This window comes from Harpegnathos saltator, unplaced genomic scaffold (assembly GCF_003227715.2).
Source record: "Harpegnathos saltator strain DR-91 unplaced genomic scaffold, Hsal_v8.6 scaffold58, whole genome shotgun sequence".
NCBI lineage: Eukaryota > Metazoa > Arthropoda > Insecta > Hymenoptera > Formicidae > Harpegnathos > Harpegnathos saltator.
The window spans coordinates 891192-914252 of record NW_020230404.1 but is presented as its reverse complement, the minus strand read 5'-3'; the positions used below and the strand labels follow the sequence as shown (position 1 = coordinate 914252).

General features: G+C 44.7%; 1 protein-coding gene across 5 annotated transcripts in view; it reads right to left on the bottom strand.

Moving 5' to 3' along the window:
• Positions 1-3012: 3012 nt before the first annotated feature.
• Positions 3013-23061, bottom strand: part of LOC105183462 (longitudinals lacking protein, isoforms A/B/D/L) — a 207640-nt gene continuing 187591 nt past the window's right edge. Inside the window, exon 7 of one of the 5 annotated variants that reach the window (XM_011141626.3) lies at positions 3013-3589. In XM_011141626.3, coding sequence (XP_011139928.1) covers positions 3354-3589 — 236 coding nt within the window. In that variant the 3' untranslated portion in view covers positions 3013-3353. Of the gene's footprint in view, positions 3590-6164; positions 6368-11486; positions 12017-16443; positions 16734-20858; positions 21658-23061 lie in introns of those variants that run through there. The other 4 variants (XM_011141633.3, XM_011141632.3, XM_011141617.3 and 1 more) reach the window with 4 other exon arrangements.

Below are 23061 nucleotides of genomic sequence, written 5' to 3'. Positions count from 1 at the left end.
CGCTCGCTCGCTCGCTCGCTCGCTAGCTAGCTCACTCTGCCATCGTTCGGCGCACCCGGGATCGCCGGAACACGCGATGTCCCGCCACTGACTCGCGTCGTCTACGTCGCGAGGTTGCAAGGTCGCGGTCCCGTCGATGCCGCGTGCCGAGCTCGACGTCCATCGCTCGTCCGAATCATGCTCGTGACGATGTTCCGCGTGGGACCCGGCAAAGTTATTCTACCACGGTGACGATTCTACAGTTTGAGACCTTTCGACTCAAGTGAGGTCGACAAATTCGGTGGGCACGCATCATCCCGAGAAGAAATTTAAAATCGCTGGCCAACTTGCTGAAATGTCGTAGCATCGAAATCCGAATACCGCGAGGCGATCTGAGCAAGTGCATCGTCGCTTAAAAGTTTGGAGCACCTTATACTTTCTTATATTCCTTGTGTTCAGATATAAAATTACTTGAGACCCGGATACACACAGAAGGACTCGAGCGGTATAAGATGCAAGCAGTGAGGGAATTGGCTAATCAAAATTGATTATTCCTCTTGCGGTTACAAAAAATATCCAACTATGATTGGCTAATTCGCTTGCTGTTTACGTTCAACGTTTAAGTTTTTCTGCATGTTCGTCTCTTTATATCTGAATATAAAATCTTGTCGCGCGAATATAAGGTCTTGTCGCGAGATTACAGGTTGCTCCAAGCTTTGAAACGGTAGCGTACAATTTCACCGAAATGTCGGAACCGTCTCATTGTACAATCGAGTGTATACAGCTGTTCATTTGAGCACAGCAGGAGTGCGCTCAAATGACTGGGCATTCATATACCTGGGTGTGCTGTTCTTCCGGGATAAAAATTTTTTTTCGGGAAAATTGTACTCTTCGATATTGCGAATTTCGGGATTACGACTTTTCGGGGAATAATGAAATGTGAGTGAAATTGTCCCAGCTTTCGAATTTCGAGATTCTGATTTTTGGGGATCATGCGTGTCCACCGCAAGTTCGACAAATTCGATAAAATAACATTTCCTTCGACACGTTTGTTTCCACGCGACGTTCGAGGCTCCCCGAGACTGGTCCCTTCCGGTAAAATAACTTTGCCGAGAGCCGAATGTGATGGAACTCGGAGACTTCGAAAGACGGTCTCGATTTTAACAGTGGAAACGCGAGAACAGGAGTAAGGAAGGAGTTCCGTCGACGTGTGGATATGTGACTGGCAGAGAGATCAGTGAGATTAAAACCCGTAACCAACCCACCACACAACGTATCAGCCAATAGCCCCGAAGATAGGTGCGCCCAGGATCAAATTTTGCCAAAGGTTTCGTGTCTGTGTGAAGAGGCGTGAAGAAAACTGCGTGAGGCGGGAACGGCGGAGACGAAAAGGAGGCGCCGAAGTGTTGCGACGAATTTTCGCCGGCGCTCCTCCAAGGCCCGAAGAGACGCACGGCGTTTCGCAGACGACCAACTGAAAACGACGGCCGTCATCCTCGTCTGTCGACGGCAAGACGTCACGTCACATCCCGTCCCGCGCAACGTACGTAGCGCAATCGAATTTCTAACATTCTCACGAAACACGGATACCTCCTCCCGCTCTCCAGCCTTTCCCTTCAGATGTGAGAGAACACCAGTTTCCAACCATCCAAACAAGATACCCAAAACAGGATGTAACGACATAGGACGATCTCGCGGCGTGTCGAGCCGTTAGGTCTAGATCAATGTACAATGCACAAACGTACAATGAAAGGAGTCTTTATACTCAGAGGAAATTTATATGTGATGTAAAACAGTGTATATATAACGATCGTACATATACAAACTTATGTTTATAGATATTTTATATGTATAAGTATGTATATATATATATATGTGTGTGTGTGTATGTGTGTGTGTGTGTGTGTGTGTGTGTGTGTGTGTGTGTGTGTGTGTGTGTGTGTGTGCGCGCGCGCGTGTGTGTGTGTGTGTGTGCGTTTGTGTGTATTATACACACAGATCATCAAAATGATGAATCGACGCGGACGCGGTCTGCTTGTCCAATGAATCACTCGCTCGCCGAGCGAGCAAACGCGAACCAGACCACGTCCGTCGACCGCCGTTATTCCGTCGAAGAAAAAAAAGGACAATCAATATCCGGGCAAGGAAAATAAAAAAAAGAACACGAAGTATCATTGCGGAAGTAGAATAGTAACGAGAACGAGTTGTCGGACGATCGTTCTCCCGTCGCGTTCAAATCCCGTGGACGGCAAGCATGTGCTTGTGCAGAGTGCTCTTCTGGATCAGCCTTCGCTGGCAGATCGGGCAGGTGAACTGCTTCTCCTTGCCGCACTCGTATTGTATGTGGCGATTCAGCGAGCTCTTGTTCTTGTAGCTGCGGTCGCAGTGCCTACAGGGGAAGGGTTTCTTGAAGACCTCGGAGAACCTGAAGGCGTCGAGACAACCTGAAACAGAAATGCCCAGGCGGCATCTTAGTACATGCTCTGGTGATCCGCGAGCGACGGTCGCACGAGGTCGTGCACGGTCCGGTTTCACCCAGCTGAATATCCGTCGGCCGGCATGGCTTCGGACCTTGACTGCGGCTCTACATCGAGAATTCAGGATAGACCGCGAGAGAGAGGAGCCTCTCTCACTCTCTCCGCGGCTCTGTCCATCGAAAGAGTGAATACTCACGTCAGTAACAGTTCGCCATGAAGCCGGGCGCGAGGAGCGAGGAGCGGTGAAAGCTCTGAATGAGAGATCGCCTTATCGCCGCTCGCGCACGCGCGCGCGAGGGTGACACAGAGATGGCGGGTGACAATGAATGATTCATAGTGTGATCGAACTCTGCGAGAAGTGACCCTGGCTCCTCCGGCAGACCGCCCGATTATAGCTCGTACGGCTCGTAGCGCCGTGAAAAGCCTGCACCGGGTGTCCCTCTTCTCCCGTCGGCGATTTGCGATGCCATACGGTTAGAATGACAGAGGTGAAGGCGACGAGGGTGAAAAGAAGATAACGAGATTGATGAGCGTACGGATGATCGCATCAAAGTGATTGAGTATCAAAGAAGGCACATTTATTTGTTTCTCTTCGTCAATGCACAATATGCTGCGATGATATGATTAATATATACATAGAGATGTAGATGTGATTATAGTGTGCTATACAGAGTACATGAGTATGACGGTTACTGAAAGATTCTTCAGGCACTTTGTCCTACGGTGAATGTACAATTTGTAACTTGCAAAAATTCACATAGAGGTGCGCGCGCGCGTTCCTATCGGTAGACGTGTCTTTATTTTCGAGTTATATGTACATGACAAGATATTACGCGCTGATGTCTCGAGATATTAGTCGTTTCTTTCTAGGGCTTAATCATCCGTCCGGCTTCTCTGTCAAACGATGTCCTGCTTGTTGAAACGATGCTTGCGGGCGATGTGGTAGTCCAGGTTGATCTTCCTTTTCGTTCTGAATGGACAGTGAGGACAGTGGAATTGAGGTGAGTGACCACACTCGAATTTTAGGTGGCGATTAAGCGAGTACGACTTAGAGTACACCCTGTGACAGTTGTCACAGCGGTATCCACCACCGTGTAGCAAGGGATTTCGCCGGGGCTGGTTCGATGAGAAATCTGTAAAAGACCATCGTATCAGGGAGTATCTGTCGCAGCGCGTAATCTGTAGAGAGCGGCCGACTCTCTTTAAGTAACAATAAGATATCATCTCTAACGATTAGTACCCATCTTGCCGAGAAAGAGAGAGACTTTTTATTGAAGGAGGAAAGTCGCGCGGAACACGGACGCTACGGACCTCGACGACGCTGCGGACTCGGAACGCGTCGTCGTCGTCGTCGTCGTCGTCGTTGCCGTGGTAGCTCGATCAGAAACGAACGAGAGAGCCACCGAGAGCGTGGTTCGAATCGGACTGAGACTCGAGAGCGAGAATCTAGGGTCTTGCGTTTTATTGGTTTTCACATTGACCGCCAGCGGACCTGTACGCTGTACGTTCGCGCAGATAGTGTAGCCGCTAGCGAGTGTGAGATACAGCAACGGTATATTGTGTATCGGAGAATACATATCAGCTTTATTCTTTATCAAAAAAGTATTCCAAAAAACAACAAAGAGATAAGAGAGAAGAGGTGTCGCACAGTTCGCGGTACGCTTCTCTTCACGCCGCCGCCGCTGTCGCCGCCGCCGCCGCCGCCGCCACCGTCGGCCCAGCGCCAGTTCTTCGAAGCTTCAACATCATCAGTGCTCGTATATCCGCATCCTTTTGTGGATCTGTTCAATGAGATCGTTACTGCCGGTAGTGAGCAGGATCGGCCAGCAGTGAGGGTTGTCGCGCACGTGACGGTGCAGTGACTTCCGCCATTTGTATATCTTCATGCAGGCCACGCAGAGGTTGCAGTCTGAAAAAGAAAGCAACGTATGGACCAGTCAGCGATTTGCGCTCAGCGAATACGCGAAGGAAACGTACAACAGCGTCTTTCTCTCTCTCTCTCTCTCTCTCATGCCGATCGCGACAACCCCTTCCTTCGCGTACATAACTTCCACATCCTCCTTTTTATCCAGAGGATGTCGACGATCTGTAGAAATCGCAAGTTTGCCAATTGCTGGTTGGAATTCCGCATGGATTTTTCGGCACTGGCATCTTTACAAGTTGCGTCGTACAAGTTCATCGTGACTTTCGGTGAGATTACGCGATCTCGACGATGGACGTAACCGCCGCGTCTGAAGGCCGCGCAATTTTCGACTGATGACGTCAGGAACAAAGAAATCCATGCTAAACGTTCCTGCGGATTACGCCGAGATAAAAAGATACATTCGTAAGATGATACACTCGCAATCGATCGGACGCATTCTTAAAATGTTGATTCCCTGGTTTTAACACAGTCAGTAAATAACCGTAAAATTAACGTGACATGCAACCTTTTCAAACTTAACTGTTTTCATGATTTAGTCGCGTTAATTTTTCGGTTCAGTTACCGATTGTTTCGACGAGCGAACAGTTTTCGGAGCGTTTTAGAAATGCGCTCAGTTTATGGATGCATCCTTTTATTTCGACGTAATCCGTCGAAACTTTTAACATCATCTTCAAACAAAATGTTGGAAAAATTTGAAGAGTTACGTGGAACGTGGTTACATCACAGAAAGTTTCAACGACGCAGATGGTGCAAATTGAAAGGAGAGACTCGGTGAGATGTAATGTGGCTGCATGAACAGTGGATTTATTGTTGCGTGATTCCACTTTCGGACGCGTCGAAAATAACAATCGACGGAAAAGAAAATAATAACTTCACATGGCGATCAGAAAGATTATCGTTGTATATATTCAATCTCTCGCTTGTTTTCTTTTTCTTTCTTTAATTACGCTGTAGATCCAAACGTACACGTGGCGTCTCGCGCAAATGGAAATATCGGTATGAGGAAAACGTCGTTCCTAATATCGTAACTAAACGTATAATATCGACACGAAATTAATTAAATATTGATCGAATCGACTCGATATGATATATTTAACGATACTCTTAAGCTCTTATTTGGCACTTTAATATCGAACATCTGGAAAGAAAATAAACATCACCGAGGAAGGAATTGGCTGATCAATAACCGCGAAATGCCTCTCTTCGGGGACTCTTGCGGCGTATTCCATATCCGAGAATAGGAAAACGGACCTCCTGAGGAGAGAAGCTGAGAAGAGAAACTACTACTACTAAAAGACAGATTCTCCTGTCGGATATGGAGCGCGTTAGGAAACTCATTGAAGAAGGGTTGCAAGCCTTTTAATCAGCCGACTGCACGCGTGTCGGTTCTACGTCGGGCCGCACGTGTTTGTTTACAGAGGTCTAGGAGACACGCGATCATTGTGCATGCGATCTTGTCGAGAGATTTACATTATTTGTACAACTCAGGTCTCAATGGAATGCGGCCGTTGAAAAATCGAAATAGAGAGTGCGCGCGCGCGCGCCCATCGATTAAATCCGTTCCGATTAAGATGCGTGATGGATCTTCTTTCTTTCTTTTCTCTCTCTCTCTCTCTCTCTCTCTCTCTCTCTCTCTCTCTTTCTCTCTCTCTCTTTGTTTTTCTTCTTTTTGTTTGCGATACGTTCGATGGGATCACGTAGGACAGCCGCAGAAGTATCGTCGCGCGTTTAAAATTTAACTTTGGACTCGTTCGCGGTTGCATTTCCGCCGCCCCCAATCTCGGACACCCCCGACACTCTCAGCCGTGCTTTTTCCGCATGTGCTTCAGCAGGTTGCAGCGTAACTTGGTCCTCTTTGGGCAATACAGGCACTGGTACTTGGGCGCTTGCCCGCACTCCTCCCTCACGTGCCTCGTCAGCGAACTGTAATACATGTACACGTTTCCGCAGGTCTTGCAGGTGTGCACCAGATTGCCGAGTAGACAGTCTGCAAAGAGAAATTACACGTGGCTGGTTAATACGAATCGCCTAGCTCGAGTCGGTTGCTTTCGACGCCGGTCGTTGCTATTCGTCAAGGGTATTTTCCCCTTTTCCGTTACGTCTGCTGAGATCTCACGGAGAACGGTCAGTTATCGTCCTCCCGAACGGTACGTTCGTTACAGTCAGGAATGCTTTTACACGAAACATCCGGAAATTTCTCAAGTGGGTTAGAAATACATCGGGTTGTAAACAAGTACTCGTGACCGGTGACACTCGAGTTTGCCCTTGACACTTAACACAACATGAGTAATCAACAAACACAACGGAAATGACGTAAAAAATTCACGACAATCATAGGCAAGACTAACAAATTTTGGATAGTTTTCACGTCAACATGTCTCCCGCTTGAATTTCGTTCGGAGATAATTGCGGATCGGATCGCAAAACGTCGAATATCAACGACCGATTCAATCACTGTTAATTGAGCATGTTAATGCTTATCTTAAGAGGACATATCGGAGGAGAAGAGCACGCATGAAAAGCGCGGGTCTACGCACCTTCGACATCTTTGCGCACGCGTACCTTCTTCATATTCTTGTCACAAACATAAATGCGGCCGCAGCCACGGCGTAGATGGGATTACATAAGATTGTTAAGGACGAAGACAGAGTAAGCGCGAAACAAATAAAAAAGCGAAATATAAAGTCGCAATGAAGGTAACCGAATTCTCATGCAATCATTAGTATTTCGTTATTATTACATTGTGGCGAGAGCGTCGCAAAATGATCGCAAATATTTTCGCAAATCTCCACATATTTCTATGCGGAGACGATTGGAATTTGTCTTCTTGTGACTCAATTCATGATTTAGCAGCTCTTGCGACTGAAGGATCTCTCGTCGTGGTGTGCTGTTTGAGAAATCAACGGACACTAATTGCGTAGTCGTATTTATTCGTTACTTTCAATCGTGCAAGGTTGCCTCGACCATCATGTCGAGTATTATTTGCTTTAATGTCCAATTTCAAGTCGAAGAAGACACCGGAAAAATTGATACGGAATTTTACAAAGCGCGCGCATAGTCCTGGTCGCACAGCATCGATGGCAATCGATCGCAATTCGTCGATCTATAAAAAAAATAAAAGCGAATAGTACTTTTTTCAGTTTTCTTCGTCTCGTATTATATATGACTGTAAAAGTGAGGGAGATACAATGTTTCGTAAAGTTCGAAGTTTGAAATGTCTGAAAGTTCAGAATGCGCTAAAAAATAAGCGAACGCAGGAAAATTTGCGCGATCAGATATAATTCTTCCTAAAGGCCATCACACACAAATGAACGTAAGCAGTAAGACGTAAGCAGTAAAGAAACTGACCAATCACAATCAATTATTCTCGTAAGTTTAAAAATGGCGTCCTTAAATTTCGATTGTGATTGGTCGATTTGCTTACTGCTTACGTCTTACTGCTTAAGTTCGTTTGTGTGTGATGGCCTTTAGTCTTATACAACGTTTTACTGCAAATACGTGTCACATTTCATGACGACCATTCAAACTCAAAAGCTTACTTCTTTTAATTGCCAAATAAGCAAAAATTCAGATTTATACGCTAACACAACTTAACACTTCGATTCCAACAACGACGAACGTGCTGCTAACTGTAACAGTCGATATGTGAACCGTCAAACGCGTAATTCGGCGGAACGACGGTTTCTATCGCGAGGAAAACGTGTAACAAAAATTTCGGAGATCACAGAGATAGGTTCATAGTTGAATAACCATACCCACGATATATCGAGCACGAATTGGATGGCAGCGTCCCGGAAATAAAATTGTACCGAAACACACAAAGTAGGCGAATTCCCCGAAAAATTATCGTAACACTGAAATCCAAATATCGAGGCAATCTTCCGAAATACGACTGGAATACTTCCTGAAATGGAAATCTTCCTGACTCAATGACTTGGAAGTCTTCTTGACTCAACGGCAATATTATTGAAACTGATTATATATCACAAAATATGTCATTATCAGTATCAAACGCACTTGTACTGTTTGCGGGATAATCGCTGCTCTTTGGAACAATTACGTACTTTGGGAAAACTGTGTTTCGGTATATTATCTCGATATGCGGGGATTTCGGTATTGCGACTCTTCGGGAAACCGTCCCCGTCCCGTCCGAATTTCGAGATTCCGATTTGTCGGAACAAAGCGTGCCCGCCGAGGAGAAAAACAGAGCCTCCTTGTTCTCCCGGAGAGAGAATTTCGCGCTTTCAGAACCGAAAGGCTCTCCTTTTCCCCGCGATTAAATCTTAGTGACGCAACCGTGCTCCTTCTTCAGGTGGTTCAACAGATTGAACTTCATCGGCATGATGTTGTGGCAGAACGGGCAGGTGTACAAGTTCCTACCGCACTCCTCCCGCACGTGCCGGTTCAACGCCATTCGTGACCTGTAAGTCTTCCTGCACTCGCAACACGTGTGGAAACCTGAAACGGAAGGAAGAGTGCCACTTTGAATGCGAAGCCAGTTCGACGCGCGCGCATCGCGACGATCAACAATGCTCTCGGTCCGGTTTGCGAAAGCAAACGGCACGTTAGCGCTCCGCGGCCAAATGTTCCCGCCCTCCCACCGTACCGGTCAGTTCGTTCGAGTCGTGGGGTCCTGCCGAATCCTTCGGACGGTCTAAAACAGAGAACACATTTGATTGGCCGTTAGTCGCGCTCAGAAGAATCCCGCGAGGATTTACATTTAGAGACGAATAGAGGATGTGACGCAGTCGTTCTGGAAAGAAAGAAAGCGCCGAGCGGAACTCCGTGTCGTCAGGAAGTGACCTTCGCGAGGTCTCTCGGGAGAAAGATATGCGCTGTTTGGGAGAAATCCAGTCTGCTAGATTTCGGGGCAAAAGAAAGCGGCTCTCTCTCCTCTCTCCCACTTTATTATCGAGCGAGGCTCCTCGCGATTTGGCTCAATGACGAGTTCGGGGGTGGTCGGAGAGGTAGTCGTGGTCGCGAGAGATTCTGTCGGCTCGCCGTCGGCGTAAATGAGACTCTCGTTTCGCCTCTAATACTTTTCTGACACTTTATTGTTAGTATTACGAAAATACATGCATTTATAAATACTACGGATTATGCGGTATCTTTATGATCGTGCTCGCACAAAAGCTGACCGGCACGGTGCTCTCCTCGTGCCGGTGTGGTAAAAATTTCGAGATTAATATATGCGGTGAGAATCGACGGAGTGCGTGTGTGTAGCGAGTTGGCGACGGTGTGAACACCGTCGGATCCCAAGTGCCGATTCTCGGTGGGCAAGATATATTCGTTTACGCTATGCTTCAATCGCTTTTATTTGCTTCCTCGTTTTTTCTCCTCTGACGCGCTCGTGGCATCCTGCAGCGAGGTGAGCACCCCCCGCCGTCGCGTCGTCCCTCGAAACGGACGAGGGGGAACGCGCGACGGCAGAGGATGTCCACGGTGTGTCTAGAAGCGCGAGATGAATGAGACAACGCACCCTTATTAAGCTTTATTATTGTCGCTCAGTCTTGTTTATCTTTACAGCCGACTGTAAAACAGGCTACGCGCGCGCGTAAGTTTGTTAAATTGGAATAGGAACATTCGCATTGTATAACCTCTCCCCGTGTAATTGGCGGTCATATTGTTTTATACTTACGTGTGATCGCAACAACAAATCGTTACGGAGACATGAGATATACTAGTGAATTACTGACGATTTGCCTGCGCTTCCCGCCGCCCACGCCATTCTCTCGGCTCGTCCGCGCACCGTCCACTCGCGAGTGACCTGATGCCGTTCTCTGTCTCTCTCTCTCTCTCTCTCTCTCTCTCTCTCTCTCTCTCTCTCTCTCTCTCTCTCTCTCTCTTTTTTCTTTTCCCTCCTGATGACACGAGTGATGTGCACACTGTGCTGATCGTTGATTGATTATTACTAACGCGACATACGGTACCGAGTTACCCTTACAGTAACGACTCGAAAACTATCTCGTCGCCCACGCGACGAACTTATGAAAGTTTTACGAAAAATATAGTTTTCGGCGAGGACGCTTTTCTTCAGGGGCGAGGAGGGGGTGAATCTCTAACCGGGACTATTCGGAAGTGGTCGTCGACAGTTCGAAACGAGTCGCTTGGTAGATCGGTGGACAGGCGTTGTCTTGGAAAAATTGTATCGAAATTTTTCAAGTAGAGCCATTTCCTGAAATATCGTCACACCGAAACCCGAGTCGCCCGAAACGATTTCTCGAGATGTTTCGTTGTACAGCCGGTCGTATTAGTACCTATTGCTTTAAGTATAGCAAGAGTCACCGCACCTAAATGAGCAGATAGTACAATAACACATATTTATGGAAAAAAATCAACAGAATTAGAGCCAACAATGCTGCAGCTGGAGCAAATCTTTTTGATTCAATGGAAATATTATTGAAAATAACGGTCAGGTTATTAAAATGATGAATGGGTGCGTTAGTTTCATTAGTATTGCTGTCGCATCAAGAAGATTTTTACCCCGCTTGTGTTAGCCCGTTAACAAAAATTCTATTGATACAATAATTTTTTTCCACGTGTGTTTTTTTATAAAGTAAAAATGCCGATGCCGAGACACTTGCCTAATTTTGCACGTTCTTGTTGTTTTGACCAACATAAATTTAGATATATAAATTTCCAACATAGAAATTATATGTTATATACATACGTCGAATATATAAATGTATTGAAAGTATATGCAATACATATATCGAATATGTTGAATACGTATATATTCTATGTTGAAAGTTTAAAAATATTCGTGTATGTAGAGTTAAGTTTCTCTTGGGTCTATATGACCCAAGAGAAACTTAACTCTATATATTTTATTATTTTTTATATCTATATTTTTTATATCTAATTGTTAGTGTTCCGTATTTCACGACTTTTTCTACATGGAGTACATGCGAGAACAAAGTTGTAAAATATAAAATACTAATAATTTGATATAAAAAAGTTATGTAAAGAGCTAAGTTTCTTTTCGGGTCACATAGACCCGAGCAGAACAGGGGGGGTTAGAGACCAAAATAATAAGAATTAATTAATAATTCTCTCTTCTTTGATAGCTCCTCCTCGGAACAATTGTACACTCCGGGAAAATTGTATTTCGGGACATCGCCTCGCTGCTCGGATTTTGCTACGACGACTTTCCGGAGAATCGGCCCAGTTTTCGAATCTCGAGATGAGGGATTTTTCGCGATGCAACGCATCGTCCACCGACAGATCTTTCCGTCGGTGCCATGAACTCCGACCGATCGGGATGCGATCGGGGCAGCTCGCCTCGACGATATGTGCGCGCCTGACAATCGCGAGAACGTGCTTCACGCGACAACCGCGAGCAATCGCAACGACGACTAAGGCAATTCGATATAATTCTTCCCTCCCTCTGAATCCGGCTCGCCGTTCGTGGCTGGCTGGGTGTTTTACGTGTTCGGCGAGGTAACCTTGAAATGCTGCTCGGCCTGGTGAGCGTGCAGGATGAAGGCCTTGAAGGCGGCGAACGGGCAGAGCGGACACTTGAACTGCGGCGGCTCACACTTGTGCTTCAAGTAGTTGCTCCACATCTTGTAGAACTTGCTGCACATGGTGCAGGTGTAGCCGAGGACTTGATCGCCCATGTACATCTTCCGGTAAGCTGGAAACAGAGGGACCAGGTTAGTCAGTGGGGTCGCGCGGAAGTCGGTAGCGCGCGGTTGCGGGAGCCTCGCAAGGATTCAACAAACAACAGCGTCACGATGGGAAAAGCACTCGCGTGTGATTTTTTGCTTTTCTTTCCCCTTTCTCTCTTTCTCTCTTGGCGGCGGTCAGTCCGATTTATGAGATTCGTCTTGTCTCTCGCTTGCAAACTCGCTCGACTCTCCGAGTGTCCCCGAGCGGAGATCCTCGACGACGAGGTGAAGAAAATTCGAATGATTGAAACGTCGTCGCGTCAACGACGTGGAGAATTCACGCGTTCCGGCGAAAATTCAAGCGTGAAAAATTTGCAACAACAGGTTGTAACAACAATACGATTCTGCGATATCTTTTTTGTGTCTCATGGCGCTGCGTGTGTATGTCGATCGCATGTTCTCTTGGTTGTCTCCAACGAACAAACATTTGAATTTTCTTGCCTTATTTATACCGGTGAGGCGTTGCAGTGAGTGTTTCCCGCGGATTATCACGCATTTATCTGCGCACTCAGCGGATCGTTCGAGAGATCTCATAAATCAAACCTTGGATTCCAATGAATAATCTCAAATGGATATCTCTCGCCGCAGGGAGATTGGAAAATCGTTTTCTGCTGTTGTTTTTTTTTGTCTTTTTTTTTTTTGTCGAAAGCTTGGTGCGTCCCACAGAATTCAAAAGCCATCCTAAAATCAACGAAAGCTCGGAAAACTTTGCAAATAATTCACACAAAGACCACTACTCTATGAGTTTTAGAAAAGGAGTTCTGATTTGTGGGATCAGAAGGATTAGAAGTCAATTCACCAAGCTGCCAAACGTGTTTCTATTAAAGCACTCATTAACTAAAATAATATGTACAGGTGTAAATTCGCTTGTGTCGGTATTTAAAGTGAGAAATTGCCGCGGAAACTTAACGCCTAAAATCCAACGATCGAACTAAGAAGAACGTTTCTCTCCCTTCCCCTCCCCCCTCTTTCTCGCCATGATAAATCTTTCTCGATTCTCTCTCTTCTCGTTGCGTATTCTATTCTCACGACGAGTTTCTCCTCGACGACGAAGCCAAAATCGTATTCTAACGAACAGACAAATTTCAAAGGATAAGAAAAAAACATCTCTTCTTGCTTTCCTGAAAGAATGAAGTGAATCAGTATTCAGTGATCGACGTGTCTTGTCGAGCTAAATTGATGTCACCGAAAACGTATCGCCCCTAGTTGTCGTCGGCCGCCGATGTAGTCTGCTGGATGAACTTGATAAGTTTGTTAATTAAATCGTTGCGATGGGTTCTCGGTTATTTGACATTCTAATCCACGCGCATTTTCTCATGGAGCATGAACCTTGTCCTTGTCGCGCTGAAAGCAAAGAGTTCGGAGGTTAAACTGAAATCAAAATAGAACGGAGCACAACAATGGACGTGGCGTCTATTACAAGGAAGCCTTCGCTTTATTTCGTTTCTAATATATCTTACAGTCGTTATCTGTCGCATAACAATATTCGGCACGCCCGGAAGAGATATAGAAGTTTCTCAACGAGATTACTCCGACGAAATAACAGGAATATGTGAGGAATAATTGAGGTGAAACAAAAAAGAGAAAAAAATAAAAAAAAAAGAAAGAGGGAGAAAAAATATTGCGACGCACATCTTGTAGAGGAGGACACGCTTATAAATATATGTGTACTAGCCAATAACGATAAAATTACAAATACTAACAAATCACACACGTACACGTGTGCGTAAAACAAATGCATATGTGACGTGAAATCCTTGCGCGCATTTTAACATTTCGCCATGCGTTTGTGGATACTGGCGTAGACATCGAGAGAGAATGATGACGATCGATTTCGGCGATCGGTCGAGGAGACTCAGAACGATGGCGAGCGCGCCATGGCCATGGACACGTCATACGAGAGAATGTGAAATTCGCTAGCTCGGACTTGACATCGAAGTTAAGCGCTAACTATAACCTGTGACGATCACGAGGAAGATCTTACTTTATATCGGGAGGACAGGGGACATCGTTGAAGGGAAATGAAAGTCGCAGGGCTGCGTCAGAAGGACGCGAACGACCACAGTAGAATTTATTTCCGGCGGCCGGCTCCTGTTCGTCCTTACGAACGGTCCTCCTCGAGCCGCGAGAACAACGCTGCCTCGTGCGCTCCGCAATGTTTCACGAGCCGTAATCCGTCGGGAACTGATCGTGGAAGCTGCCGTGATGCTTCTTCCGGTGCCTCTCGACGCACCACCTGTGCGGGCTCCTGTACGAGCACACGTCGCACTTGAGCTTCGGCTTCGCGTTCACGCACTCGAACTTTTGATGCCGCCACAGAGACCTCTTGACCGCGTAACACTTCCCGCAGACCGCGCACACGTAGCTCCGGTCGCGTGCTTCGGCGATGGCCGAAGCATCGTCTTGTTGCTGATGCAACAGATCGCCAGCCTCGTACCCGTACATCCTTTTGTAAGGCCACGACACAGCTGAAACAGCAATGGCAGATCGGTTAGTAGGAGCAACCGGGCGGTCTCAACGTACATCGGGCACAAGCATAGCCGGCGGATGTCCGCGTCGGTTCTGAGAGGAGACTCTTTTCCTCCCTCTCTGTCGATACTTTGCTATCGACGACAGCATGCTCGTGAAACGCACGTCTCTCTCTCTCTCTCTCTCTTTCTCTCTCTCTCTCTCTCTCTCTCTCTCTCTCTCTCTCTCTCTCTCTCTCTCTCTCTCTCGGTGCGCACGGCTCTGACGTTCGTCAGACGTCGATGAAAAACTTAACGTCAACGTACCATGACATGACGGGAAAAACTAAGTGAAGATGACGCACTTCAATCTCGCCGTTGTCGCACAATCATGTCCGCACATCGGCAAAGATGTCAGATCGGATCGATCTTCGACATTGCATAGCTTCGTTTAAATGTTCTACGCTGCTTCATACCATTACCTGCGAACTAGGTATTCGGTGTCTCTTGATCTTTTACCTGGCCTCGACCTGGTCGCTCCCCAACGCTGCTCTCCGCGAAATAGATAATCTCCGACGCAAGTTCGGTGGCTCGAAAGTGCGCTCGAATACTGAGCACCGTCAAGAAGGCGTAGGAAGCGCCTCGGTAGAAAAGAGAGAAACGCTTGTGCTTGCATATCTGTATTTATTAGTTCAGTTTCTAAGGCAATTATATATGCCAATGTAAGCATCGACGTGGATCAGCTCGACGATGAAGCATGAGGGAAGAATAAATTTCTTCTTCAGGCCTCACAGTACAAGATATCCACGCGATCTGTTGTTTCTTTCGCTCGATATCTTTCGTGCATATAAATATACTGCACCATTATGTAGATATATATATATATATAAATATTGGAAAATTGTTAATTAGGTCAGTGACTGGTCGATTTAGTCACGATTTAATCACACAAGTTAAATTGTTTGTTTTGTCTGCGTATTGATCGGCTTCGCTTACGAAGATGACTTTGCCTTTGTTACGCTGAAATACACTGAAATCAACCGTTCGGAAATTGAGCAAAATTTAAAAAAAAGAAGTAGAGAAAAGATTGATTCACCGACCATTTCCGTTTGCATTTTGTTTTCAACATATTTTGAAATTTTTATGTGTACATACAATAATAACACACAACTGACTGCTACATAAAAATTTCTCAATAAAATCTGAACGAAATAACAAAATAATTTTCTGTAAATGAAAAAGCGAATAATAATAACATCACGAGGAAATATTTTTTTAAACGTATCACATAAACCATTGCATAAACATTTTATCATTATCAATAATTGCACAAGAAATAAAAGCTATAATTCGTACAATATGTACGAAAGAGAGAGAAAGAGAGAGAGAGGGAGAGAGAGAGAGAGAGAGAGAGGGAGAGAGAGAGAGAGAGAGAGAGAGAGAGAGCGGATTTGAAGCACAGATTTACAGCATTAACAAATCGCAGAGATCACTGAAAAAGTCATCATCTCGCGATTTTACATACTAAACTGAAACTTGGGTATTCTTCCAACTTCCTAAAAAAAAAAAAAAAAGAAAATCATTTCTACAAAGAATATTAAAAAATAATTCAAAAACAAAAAGATTGATCAAGTACAGCTTGTTTAACGTAACTCCACGTTGCTGCTCCACTCGACCTTTGATCTGTTGCAAATCTAGCCGACCCTCAAGCCGCCATATTACCTGCACAGATCGCCAGATGACATTTAAAGTATTGGCAACAGACGTGTAGCGTAATCGAATATTTCTACTTTAATAATTATTATCGCTGCTCAGTAGAATAAACATCATCTGACACGCTGCGAAATATAACGTGGCGGGCCGCGAGTCGGCCGAGTCTAATTTAATTCGAACGGATGTCTCGATGACCACATCGATCATACGTCCGATCACGAGAGCGAGGTTCGTAATTCGTGCGAGATCTAGCTGTCAAAGTACTGCTTGTAGCCGACGTCGTGCTTCTTGCTGTGATTGTCGACGCGCCACTTGTACGGACTCTCGTACGAGCACACTTCGCAGGAGAACTTGGTCGCCGGGTTTATACACTCGAATTTTCGGTGTCTCCAGAGGGACCTCTTGACCGCGTAGCCCTTGCCGCAATTCGGGCACACGTAGATCCTCATGCGCACTTTATCACTATCATCGAGCTGATATAGCGCGCCGTATCCGTATTCCCTTTTGTGAGGCCACGATAAAGCTGAAACAGCAACGTCGATTCGATTAGTGGGAGCAGTCGCAGCGAGCGCGGACACAAATATGCCCAGCGAACATCGCGGTTCGCTGAGAAGTCGCGGACGACCGGCACTTAGTGCTGATAAATAACGAAAAATTGGTTAAGCGATGGGTCTCTTTCTTTCTCTTTTCTCATTCCTGGCTTATTTACTTTCCTTGCTTTCTTTTTATCTTCCATAGAAATAGCCGACTCGTTATACGACGGATGTAATCTCGTGATCCTCGCGCGCCGAAACTTTGATGTAACGTCGGAAGCTAGCAAAATAAATTAGGATAAACCTCTCACGCACATACACGGTGAAGATACGAGAAATTTGTAATCGATCAAACAAAAAGAAAGAGGAATGAAAGACTTTGCATTTCTGTAAGGTTGCTTCAGAAAGTTTCGTAAAGCTGTCTTGTCAATTTCTTGCAAATTTGTACATCTCCGAGTTTGTCGCAAATCTCGAACGTAACATCGTGCACTCAGCGATGACGCGCAGCTTCCTTCTTCAGACTTCGCAGCGTTGGACGTGTAGTGTTTCGTTTTACACGAATTACATAGAAACAAACACAATGTGGTCTGCAAGAAGAGTTCCCCGATTAAATCCCCGTGACAGCAAACATGCCAAAGATGAAAACAGCAATACGCTTGCAAGCGTATGGATCGATTCAAGCTACATTCTCACCATCTGGCTAGATGACGGCAGACAGTGATCCGTCAATCCCTCGTCAAAACATTCTTTGATGCTTTCGTTTTCAGAATATTCACGACGTCTGTCACCATCCCAACCATCTCAACCGTTCCTATCAAGAAGAATTTGATGGAGAATTGACGGGCGCCTGTTTCTGCCGTTGTTTAAATGGACAGTGAGAACCCAACTCTTTATTGTGCGTTTTCAGATATATATAGACGCAATTGTCGGTCTTGTCTTGTTGAAATTCTAGAGATGTACCTCCGGTTCTTATCTTTCATTGTCACCGCTTAATCACTATCGAGCCCCTCCCCCGAACGAACGCTTCACGTTTGGAGAAGTGTCTCAGGGTAATCGCGCTTTTGATACTTTAATGTGAAAACAGGACGTGCTGTGCGTAGTACCTACATGAAAAAATACAAAATCTTGTTAGAAGACGAAATGAGAGGCGGTTAGGAAAGTAATTTGCTCACGAGCGAATGTAATAAAAAGGCGAGTGATCAAGAAGTACTCGGTAGCGTCAGGTTTGCAGAACATTAGGATTCTGTCCCTTATTTAATTACATACATTTCTCTTTCAAATGTTCAAATTTACGAATATATAATTCGACATTTGTGATATACAATCGCAAAATACCTGAAGTCACACATTGCGTTCTCACCTCAAACGCATCGGCGCACGACGAATAGTTCGCTATAAAAATCTTCTCCTCCTTCTTTTGAATCGCGGAGAGGCAGCTCGTTTCTTCATAAGGAAAATTTATAAAATCCGGACGTTCACGTTCTTATAATAATCTTATCTTACGATAATCTTATTTGTCAAAACGAATCGTGATGTTATTCGCAGTACGTAGTGGACCATACACGCTCGACTAGTAAAAATTTGTCATCTACTTGTGCGATATTATCGGTATGCACGCTTAGTTCTGACTTGCTCGACTTATTTGTTCTCCACGATGTTCTATATATATGATCGGATGAATAAAAAAAAGAAACAAAGAAAACTAGTATTCGCACATTCCGTTGACTGGAGCATTAAAGAAGAAAAGAGGAAATGGGATGTGCGAATATTTTATTTGCCCACCGTTCGGCCTCGGCTTATTATTATGCGGTATTCCACGCGTTACAACGATAACACATGCGATAATGATACAGATGCATCGGATATAACATAGATTACGCACACTATTGCACGAGGGAAGGTGAAATATCCACATGATTCAATTATATTGCTTGTTAATGGCCTTCCACGATTTCCATCGCCGTTTGACAATTATACAATGAAAAGGCAACGTATAATAAACTTCGGCATATCTGCGGGTATAAAAGTGAACATCTCGTCATAATTTAATGCTCATCTGCTCCGACGTGTAAATATACCCGAGTAACTAATCTTTCATTTCCAATCTCGAAATACTTCATAAACGAGAACAGGAAGATTACACATAGGAAGACAAACTTTGACAGTGACCAATAAATGTATATCGTGTGCGTCTCCATTAGAAAAAGAAAAAGAAAACCAACCGTCACGCTTTATTAATCAGGGAATTTGTTGAAAGAAAAGAATATGTACCTCACGATGTGAATATATTAAACTAAACTACGTATGCTAAAAAAACGAATGTAGCATAAATGTCAAAATACACCAGATGATTCATATATATATATATATGTGTGTGTGTGTGTGTGTGTGTGTGTATGTATATATGTATATATATTACATTAATATAAAAGATACTCCATATATGCGCGTCATGCTGCAAAACTGCATCAGAATCTTATTAAGTGCTTCGCGTGACTGACAAGGAAACATATGGAAGTCGTTCAATAATCTCTCCATAAGCATTGAATATTATATCGCAGAAGAGCAAAAAATAAAAGATATGTGTTTTATTTTAATATGCTCTTTCTCGCACGTTTGGAAGATAAAACAATTCCTCGGAGGCAATTAAAGAGAAAATTAGTTGTCAGCGAATATCCTTGACCGTGGGGTGCGTATGAAAATATATTTCACAAACGATGTTTTAGGAGATATTTTTCAATATATCTCCTGGTTCTTCAAAGATTCTTCACAGATATTTCCGTGGAATTTTCTTCGAAAAATTGTTTCTACTCTTAAACGTACAAAAAAGTACATATAAAAATATATATATCTTTCTCTTTCTTTCTTTCTCTATTTTTACTCGTAGTGAGCTAGTAAAAATTCAGTAAAAAAATCAATAAAAGAGTCAATAAAAATAAGTTTTCGATTGAATCAATAAAAAGAATATCATTTCATCAATAATCAACGTCTGTTAATTTTCATTGAAAATATTCCTACTTTATTCTTCAGCCCAATATCTCACTTTGTGCCCAGAGGAAGTAAAATTTCACCACCAATATCTGTAGTATACAAATTCGCGTTACACCGCTGTACCAAATTCAATCTTTTCAACGGCTGCTGCACATACAATAACATTGTCTCTTTACAAACAATTAAAGAAAACAGTTATCACTATCGACTGATCCTTTCAGTGTGAGTTTGCTGGTTGCAGTGCCATACTGCCGTTATCTAATAAACATCAGTTAACAGTAACATTGCATCAAAGTTATAATTTCCCACTCGGAGCAAAATCAGCTGGTGATATAATACATGTATAAATAATGTATACACATATAATAACAGTAATATAACACACGCACGCAACAGTTGCCTCACTGAGTGAGAAATTGTAGCGCTGATGTAACGCTATCGTTGATTGACGTTTTGTCGGACAGTTATAAGCGTAACGTTCCAGCGAAGAATTTCACTATTTCAGCAAGTACAATCACACATTGGTCGTACTCGAGAGAATCATCCAAAGCTCGTCAAAATCGATAGAGCACATCTTCTATATGCTTCCTTATAAGATCGGCCTCGGTTATACGACGAGCTGCTGAACGAACTAATCGCCAAAAATACATCTGTACCAATTGCGATACGTAGCTGTGTGTTTACGGTACCTAATAATGCGTACATTAATATCTATATACATTTCGAAATGGGTCCGCTAGTTTCAGAGCACTCCATAATTTGTAGATTAACACCTTGAGTGCCATGCCATCCACATTTGGATGACACTTAAATTTTCTCGTGTCATCTGCTCACGAATAGCGATTTTGTTTGCCCAATTAGGCATGGTACACTGAGCGAGAAATACTGAGAGATATTTCGTTAAGTATCTTTCCTAATCGGGCGCAACTCGTATGATTAATCTGATTCTGGAAAACAACCACAAGAGCTCGTCAGAAAAAATTCGATTGGCATTCGAATTCAGTACGGCATTCAATGTGTTAAGGCCGTGGTACAAAAGTGTAAGCATTAAGACGTGCGAGTAACGAACAAATTGACTGAAGACAATCGACTATTCTTAGAACTGAAGTTTGCCAATTGTGTCGGTCACTTTGTTCGCTTCTCACATCTTAATGCTTACATTTCCATGCGTGCTATGGGTCCTCAAGTCGGGGAGACATACAGAAAAAAGCGTAAGCCATAAGACTTGGGCGGGGAACAAATTGACCGACCACACTCCATCAATCTTCTTACGACTATTTCAGGAACAATCAATTGTGACCAATCGATTTTCTGATCAGCAGTCCTCGAGTCTTACCGCTTACGTTTCCCCGCACTCTGCCGGCTTTAATGTCACGAAACGAATGATGCTTCTCCGACTCACTCGCATGACCAAGTATTCGCAAAACGAGCGTTCGCATCTTGTCTACTTAGTCTACGGAGTCAACTGTGCTCAAAAAGAAAAAAGTCTTCGTTCCAGCGGAAAGAAGAAAAGAATTTCAAGGAACGGACGTCATCTCCTTTACTGCTTGAAAGTGTCCTTCCGATGGAAGGTTTTCATGTGCCTGCGCACGCAGAACGAGTAGTTGCTGCAGAAGCTACAAAGCTCGCAGTGGAACTTGTGACTGCTGTCGGTGTCGTGAACGTTTCTCACGTGTCTTTCCATGTTGGCCTTGTACATGCTCTTGTACGGACAGAAGATGCAGGCGAACGGCGGGCCACACGGGTTCACTTTGCAGCCGAATTGCATGTGCTTCTTCAGCAGGTTCTTCAGGGGATAGACCTTCCTACAGTAGATGCATATGTGGCGCTTGTACACAGTATTATAGCTCGGTTCCGCCGAGTCCTCCTGCTGTGGAACGTTGTAGTTGTTCATGTAATTCCGCACGACCCAGTCGGCGTTCCCTGAAACAGACGAAGGAGGTTGCGATGAAGCGGCGTTCGTCTTGCGAAGGCAATCGCGGACATTATCAACGAATGACAAGAACCTACGATCGCCCGGTCGTCATTGACTGACATGGTGTAAGTCAACACGTATCATCACGTCACTGACTGACACTAAGTGTGACTGTGTGTTAAACGAGCCGATCGCTTTGCTTGTTTGCTTGCTTGGAGTGACCAGTAACTGGTCCGGTCTTCGCACATTAATTTCAGAAGCGTGGACTGATTCGCACAAACCCCTTCAGCTGTTTCTCAGGACGAAGATACAGAAACGGAGGGTTGAAAGACATACGCACACACACATACGCAATATTTCGTCGCTGAACATCGTCGATTTACGGTCCTCCCCTTATGGTACGCGAGAGAAGCAAGAGCTGAAGTACAAAGCGCGCGGGCTTACACAGCGCATGGAAGAGGAGACTGGTTTTGAACGTGACGATGGACGAACCGAATACATTTTACTCGAAGGGCTCGGAATTTCTCATTTTCGTGAACTAAAGTCGATTGGAAGAACCAGAAATTCCATTTCATTCAAAGGCACTTGGCTCATTCACTGTCGCGTCAATTCCGCAGCAGTCTCCTCCTTTCTGTATGAGATTACATCGGCATAATTAACATTCGTGTCCCGGCCACTCGTTCGCGAGAATACAAGGGAAGATCAAGACGAATTAGTCCTTGAATCGGTCTCATAAACTGCGCCTACGAGTGAACGTCGATTCGGGGTCAGGTGCGGGTGCGGGTGCGATTTTTCAAAGGCTCGGGAGAGACTGACGGTTCTAACGAGAAAATCGACTTTACTGCGTTAATTTCCATAAATTAGTAGTGTTATTGTTAATATGTTAATCGGGCACCACATGTTTTGCGCTATGCGCGATGCACACTCCGAGCGCACGATCACACCTGATCGCCAACGGAAAAGAATCGGTTGATGGAAAATGAGATCGGACCGGGCTTTCCTGAAAATATTATTTCTACGAGGATAATCATCCGCACATCCGATTCACTGTCGCCGACGTGTCCTCGTGTCCAACGATGCTCACACGTCCCCCTTCGCACGTACCAAGACGAGATTGGACGAGATTATTTACTTAACAGTAAATAAATAACGATTATTTATTCAAAAGAAAATATAAATAATGACACAGAGACTTAATCACAAGCTGTAGAGCAGCAACGGCTGCAGTTTGCGACGACGAGGAGGGAAGGACTCGAGAGAAACTCGCATGCTATCTTATCACACGATAGCACTCTCGCAGCGAGCACACTGGAAGTTGTCCAGTTGTCGCGTTATTCAACAGCGTGTCGTTCGGACACGCGACACGCCAGAGGGAACACGTCGATCAGGACTTTCGCGACACGAATTGCCGT